The following is a 7705-nucleotide window of genomic DNA, read 5'->3' on the forward strand; positions in this document are numbered from 1 at the left end:
GAGAACCAAAAGGAAGGTTCCAGGGGAACGTTGTCCATCCGGACTGGTAAATATATATTTCTGCTCTGTTGTATAACCTTGATGTGATTGATGTGACTTTAAATATTTTAATACTGTATTATACCAATATTATTTAGACAGTGTTTCCGGTAACTGACGAAGTAAATTGTAGGCTTCACTGTTCTAAAAATATAAAGCTTAGCCGGTCATCCTAGAGGACCTAGGTAAACTGTATGTTATTGTCTTTATTGTGATAGGTACCAGTATTAATTCTGTATTACAAGGTTACTGAATGAGTAGTTAAGGGTTAATTAAAACTTAACCAGTCAGGAATAGAGTTGTAATTCCTTTATTAATTATGTTCCCCTGGAAGCGTTTCTCAATTATCACACGTGTGGGTGTTGTGTCACAGTGAAGTGATTAGAATATTGTGTAAACTAGACACCTAGAAATTAACTAATTAAGTGATCAGTTCTGGGTTATTATTATTGTTGTTGTTAATTAACTACTGCGGCAGTACATTTGTCAGCATAGTATTAATAAAGATTCCAAAGTGTATTGTGTTTTTGTTGTGTTTTCTAGTGAACTAAACGTGCTATATTACATATACTTTATATAAGATCTTATCTCTGTTTATACCTAGAGCCGAGCTACTCGGGTATACACTGCCCGATACAGAGAGATCTAATAGATATACAGTTAGGAGAAATATTTGGATAATCGTGTTTTATTCAGTTACGGGTATTATAGGATCCCCGTGACATGCGCCATCCCACAGATAGGATAGCACATACCAGGCCTTTGATATACCAGTCGTGGGTACTGTCTGGAACGAGAAATAGCCCAATGGGCTTGTGTCTAAAAGAAATACAGGTGATTGTGTGCTATATTCGTCACTCACAATTTTTAAAGGAGTTTGTTTTGTTTAACGACACCACTAGAGCACATTGATTTATTAATTATCGGTTATTGGATGTCAAACATTTGGTAATTTTGACATATAGTCTTAGCGAGAAAACCCGCTACATTTTTTCCATTAGTAGCAAAGGATCTTTTATATGCACCAGATATGGTTACGGGCCACACAGATAAGAGAGGAAACCGACTGTCGCCACGGAATGAGCTAAATTTTCCGATTATTAGCAAACGATTTTTTATATGCACAGACAGGATAGTGCATACCACGGCTTTTGATATACCAGTCGTGGTGCACAGGCTGGAACGAGAAATAGCCCAAAGGGCTCACCGACAGGAATCGATCCGAAACCGTCCGCGAATCAACATTTAATAAGCGCGTCACTGGATTACGCCCCCCCCCCCCCCCAATTTTTAAAGAGACAATGATTGATTATGCGCTAATTGTTACCTACATATTAGTAAGAACCCCCCCCCCCCAAAAAAAAAGAAAACCCCCCAAAAACCCAACAAAAACCCCCATCCCACCCAACAACACAACAAGACCCCCCCCAACAAAAAAATCCCGTAAAAAAACAAAACAAAAACAAAAAAACAACCAAAAAAGAAACAACTCAACCCTAACAACAACCGAGGCACCCCTTCCCCGAAGGGGCGGGACGTAGCCCCGTTGTAAAGCGCTCGCTCGATGCGCGGTCGGTCAGGGATCGATTTCCGTCGGTGAACCCATTAAGGCTATTTCTCGTTCCAGCTAGTGCACCACGACTGGTATATCAAAAGCCGTGGTATGTACTACCCTGTCTGTGGGATGGTGCATATAAAAGAACCCTTGCTGCTAATCGAAACAAGTAGCGGGTTTCATCTCTCAATATCTGTGTGGTCCTTAACCATATGTCTGACGCCATATAACCGTAAATAAAATGTGTTGAGTGTGCGTCGTTAAATAAAACATTTCTTTCTTTCCCTCCCCAGAAAAAAAGTTTGATTGTTTTGTATATTCTAGCGCTAAACACCCACACTCGACTCTGTAACAATCAGCGTGGACACATGGTACAACCATGCGCACAAATACAGCTGTGTAACTGGATTTTAGTATTAATACGCAAATCGACCAGCTGTCTATATAGACTGGCGGGTTGGATAGACCACATGCAAACTCGCGCCATAAACAATTAGAGAACCTATCACAATGACCACTACTAGATGTTCCGCCGTCAGGTCAGTGTATATTTTACTACATTAGAAACAATAAGAAAAAAAAAAGTTTTCTGTATAGTCCGTCCCACAAAGAAACTTTTTTTTTTTTAGACTATGGAATTTACTACAAATTATTTATTTTTGAGCCAATTGTGTGTTTTTTAAATTGAACACAAAAATAGTATTCACCTTCCCCACCCGAATATGCCTTGTTGAAAAACAGCTGTCGTCGTGATGTATTACTATATAAAACCATAAACTTTAATATATGTATACAAAACATGGTCATATCACAAAACATGCAGTGAAGCTATGTTCACTCAAGAAACAACAAGCAAACAAACAAGAAGTTTGGCGGTAAATGGCTCACCTTTTAAGATTGCCGATTTTATTTAAACTACAGATTTTGTTTTGTATTTAAAAACTTTAAATAATTATCTTTAATATTGTTAAAATTAACAAGTCGTAATAAAAGTAAATACCAATTTTTCTTTATTGAAGGTGCGGCAAATAAACCGCCACAAGGACATCATTATTAATTTTTTTTTAATAGTTTTCATGATTCCGCCGCCAACCAAACAGCGTAAATAAAATCATACACACACACATACACACAGACAGACACACACACATACACACACACACACACACACAGACAGACACAGAAACACACAGAAACATACAGACACACACACGCACGCACGCACGCACGCACGCACGCACGCACACATACACACACACACACACACACACATATAATATATATATATATATATATATATATATACACACACACACAGTGTTCTAGCTAGGAGTTTGATGGGGCAGGGCGCTAATTTAATTTTAGGACATTTTTAACACAAAAATCATATTTTTCAAGGCAAGTGCTGGATATAATAGAATTTGTAAAATTCATAAAACACATATATGTAGGTATATCCATGCTTCTTTTTAATTTACTAAACATTTTTTCGGGGGAGGGGGACAATCAATTTCTAATACCAAATGTATATTCATCGCCGTATGCAATATTATTGTTCTAATGTACTAAATATAGACACTATTAAAAAAATCTCGTTCCAGCCAGTGCAACACGACTGGTATGTGCCGTGGTATGTGCTATCCTGTCTGTGGGATGGTGTATATACGATCCCTTGCTACTACTAAAAAAAGTAGCGGGTTTTCTCTCTAAGACTAAATTTCAAAATTACCAAATGTTTGACATCTAATAGCCAATTATTAATAAATCAATATGCTCTAGTGGTGTCGTTAAATAAAATCAAACTTTAACTATTAAAATGTTTTACAAAATGTTGGAATCGCCTAGAAAATCCTATTCTTTTGTTTTTGCTATTGTATATAGTTGTCACGGGGATCCTATAATACCCGTAACTGAATGAAACACGATTATCCAAATATCTCTCCTAACTGTATATCTATTAGATCTCTCTGTGTCGGGCAGTTTAAACCCGAGTGGCTCGGCTCTAGGTATATCAGAGGTAAGATCTTATATAAAGTATATATAATATAGCACGTTTAGTTCACTAGAAAACACAACAAAACACAATACACTTTGGAATCTGTATTAACCTTACGCTGACAAATATATTTGCCGCAGATAATTAATTAACAACAACAATAATAATAACAACCCAGAACTAATCACTTAATTAGTTAATCACTAGGTGTCTAGTTTACACAATATTCTAATCACTTCACCGTGATACAACACACACACGTGTGATAATTGAGAAACGCTGCCTGGGGAACTTAATTAATAAAGGAATTACAACTCTATTCCTAACTGGTTAATTTTTAATTAACCCTTAACTACTCATTCAGTAACCTTGTAATACAGAATTAATACTGGTACCTATCACAATAAAGACAATAACCTACAGTTTACCTAGGTCCTCTAGGATGACTGGTTAAGCTTTATCTATATTAGAACAGTGAAGCCTACAGTTTACTTCGTCAGATTACCGGAAACACCGTCTAAATAATATTGGTATAATACAGTATTAAAATATTTAAAGTCACATCAGTCACATCAAGGTTATACAACAGAGCAGAAATAAAATATTTACCAGTCCGGACGGACAACGTTTCCTATGTTTCTCCTCGATATGTCTAAATCCTATCTATTTATTACAAAAACCGAATATCGCATACAAGTTATATTTCCACAGCGACCAAGACGGCATATTTTTCTTAGATGGTCAGACTAGCTACTGTATATAGTGAGTTAGGGCGTTTTCCTCTGTATATTATGAGAAAATTAAGAATTTTTAAATATTGGATTAAAATACGAAATACTGAAAATTGTATCCTTTTAGCTATATATGAGGAAATGGAACGATTAAAGGGTAACTGGGTAACACAAGTCAAACAAGAACTAAATAGGCTTGGACTAAACTATATATGGAACATACCAAATGCTGGTAACAGAGAATATAATATATACTCTTCAAAAGAAGAAACGCAAAACCACATTGTCGTAACATTTGGAGAATTGATTTAATTATTGAATGGTGAGTCCGATAATTACCAAATGTTGCAGGATTGTTCACAATTCACTCTAGTCCATTGTGAGTACGTGATAGGACACACCACCAAGGTCAAGGTCATCTGGAGTCAATACCGGGTGTGGCCTCCGCGTGTGTTGACAACTGCCTGGCACCGCCTGCCCATTGAAGCAACCAGAGTACGGATGACGTCCCGGGGGATGGTGGCCCACTCGGCCTGCAAGGCTGCTGCCAGCTCGGGCAGGGTCTGGGGCTGTGGTTGTCGCTGTCGGAGGCGTCGGTCCAACTTGTCCCATAGATGCTCAATTGGGTTCAAATCCGGTGATATCGATGGCCAAGGAAGGACATTAATGTTGTTGTTCTGTAGGAAAGCCGTTGTGAGACGTGCTGTGTGAGGCCTGGCGTTGTCATGTTGGAACACTGCGTTGGCGTTGGCCATAACTGGAACGATGTGTGGCCGGAGGATCTGGTCAATGTAGCCCTGTGCATTCAGGTTGCCCTGCACGTGGACCAGGTCAGTTCTGCCAGTGTGTGAGATGGCTGCCCACACCATGACACTACCCCCGCCGAATCTGTCCACTTCCTGCACGCAGTTTGCCGCATAACGTTCACCACGACGCCTATACACGCGACATCTTCCATCATGACGTCGGAGCAGAAATCGGGACTCGTCACTGAACCATACCTGTCTCCATCGCAGTTGAGGCCATTGTCGATGAATCTGGCACCACTGCAGTCGGAGTCGACGGTGTTGTGGTGTTAAGATGACACCTCGAACTGGACGTCTAGCACGAATTCCTACCTCACGTAGGCGGTTCCCTACGGTCTGGTCGGATATCCTGCGCAAACCTGGTATTGCTGCGGCTGTGGAGGTGGCAGTAGTCAATCGTTCCCGAAGGTGGCGTACCCGGATGTAGCGGTCCTGCCCGGGGGTAGTGACCCTTGGTCGACCGGATCTAGGGAGGTCACGTGTTGATCCATGTTGCTGGTAACGGTCCCACAGTCTGGAGATGGTGCTTGGGGACACATGGAATGCCCTGGCAACGGCCGTTCTGGATTCGCCTGCGTCTAGTCGGCCGATGGCATTGTTTCTCTGCGGTTCACTGAGACGTGGCATGTCCTGGATTGTCAACTGTCGGCCAGATACAGAGGCCAGGCAAGCGAACACCCTGCACTTTTATACTGTCGGTGTTCATGTTGCACGTGCAGACAACGCACGTGCAGTGGTGACATGGTTTGCACGTGGCTGCGTTTTTGCGAATATTCACATTTTGGAACTTTATTGTACAGTAGCTGCGTTTTATCGAATGTAACCGTGGGAATGTGTTTGGGACATGCAATGACCTTATATTCACAAAGCATGAACCGGTAGGAAACATAAAATCGGAGTTATAACCCATTTGTACCCTTTTGCGTTTCTTTTTTTGAAGAGTATATGTAACCCGGGGAAGAAGTAAAGATAACACTCCTTGTGGTTCCAATATTTTATTTGTAGACCAGTTGGAAAAACCTGTAAAATATAATACAAACATTCCTTACAATCACACATTAACTTTCACACTCCCGCGCACATGTATAATATAAACTCTCAATTAAGATAAAATTATTACATCACTATGTCCGAATATCAATATAAAATACAAATTACAAATAAATATATCTTACCAGACATCCACAATATCTATTTGATCAGACACTGGAAATGCAGTAGTGTATAATATATATATATATAATAATCAACCGATTCTCTGCAGAATAAATGGATAAAATAATACTGACTGTCTGCTTCTGATGAAAGCTGATCGTAATCTGACAATTAGGAACAATCTCGTTATAAAGGGCGTAGTCCAAAAGCATGCAGTGCGTGTCTCGGTGTCGAGTCATCAGTCTTGCGTGAACTGTCATCGTCGCACGTGAATTAACAACTACTAACAAACCCAACACAATAAACAATGACCACTGCTAACAAAAAAGATGAAATAAACAACACACCTTTCTTTAACTATTTTATATTTAAAGATCCACTCCCTACAAATTAGTTTTTAAAAATACTTAATATATTATAATTAATATTTAATTGAAATCTTTGATAATTAATAATTTAACGCCTGGTTACATATAATTAAGGAAAGAATTTACGATAATTTTAAACAACATTGTTTTAGTCGAATAACGACTTCACCGAAAGGTACCTTATATAAATTTTTGTTACTTGAATTCAAGCTACAAACATATCTTAGACAACCCATACCATTAAATCACTTAAAAGAAATATCAAAGATCCGAATTAGTGCACACAAATTAAATATAGAAATCGGAAGGTATAGGAAAATTGACAGGGCCGAAAGAAAATGCACTATTTGTAACTATAATGATATAGAAGACGAATACCATTTTATCCTTATTTGCCCAGCTTTGAATGATTTGAGGAATAAGTATATAAAACAATGTTACCACAGACGTCCAAGCGTATTTAGGCTCATTGAACTATTAACAACTGAAAACAATAAAGACATCAATAACCTGGGAAAATATTTAGTTTTGGCAAATAAAGTTAGAGACGATTTACTGAAGCTTACTTAAAATATGACATCCACAAACCTGCCGTTTCATTAGCAAGTATATTAATCATATTTCATCTGGTATACATCAATATATACCTATATATTTAGAATTAGAATTATTACTATACCACGATAATGTTTATAGTGCACATATATATGTACATCCCACCACTATTACTAGTATGCTATGTTAATTTTACCATTAATTCTTAAATCACTCTCCACCTGTATTTGTATATTTGTATATATACCGTGATTATATATGTATGTATTTATGCTGATAAGTTTGTTTAACTTAAGGCAAATAAAGAACTTGAAGCTGTCGCCAATCACTAAAAATCCCAGGTCGTAAAACAGAACTCGCGGAGGTATTACGTAACTACTGGCCACATGGCCTCCGCAACTGGTCTGGGTGTGTATTGGGAACAGCTCGACCACCGTCGCGCGGAGGTATTACGTAACAAAGTGCCCATCTAGTCTAAGTGCATATTGGGACTGCACACG

General features: G+C 38.6%; 1 protein-coding gene across 5 annotated transcripts in view; it reads left to right on the top strand.

The window, feature by feature from the left end:
• The first annotated feature begins 2016 nt into the window (after positions 1 to 2016).
• LOC121387548 (carbohydrate sulfotransferase 11-like) overlaps positions 2017 to 7705 on the top strand; it is a 30616-nt gene continuing 24927 nt past the window's right edge. For 2 of the 5 annotated variants that reach the window (XR_005959840.1, XM_041518702.1), the window contains exon 1: positions 2017 to 2133. Coding sequence is in view for 1 of the 5 variants with exons in the window: in XM_041518701.1 (XP_041374635.1) it covers positions 2105 to 2133 (29 nt within the window). In the remaining 4 variants the exon portion in view is untranslated. The remainder of the gene's footprint in view (positions 2134 to 7705) is intronic. The other 3 variants (XM_041518701.1, XM_041518704.1, XM_041518705.1) reach the window with 3 other exon arrangements.

This window comes from Gigantopelta aegis, chromosome 13, assembly GCF_016097555.1.
Source record: "Gigantopelta aegis isolate Gae_Host chromosome 13, Gae_host_genome, whole genome shotgun sequence".
Taxonomy (NCBI): Eukaryota; Metazoa; Mollusca; class Gastropoda; order Neomphalida; family Peltospiridae; genus Gigantopelta; species Gigantopelta aegis.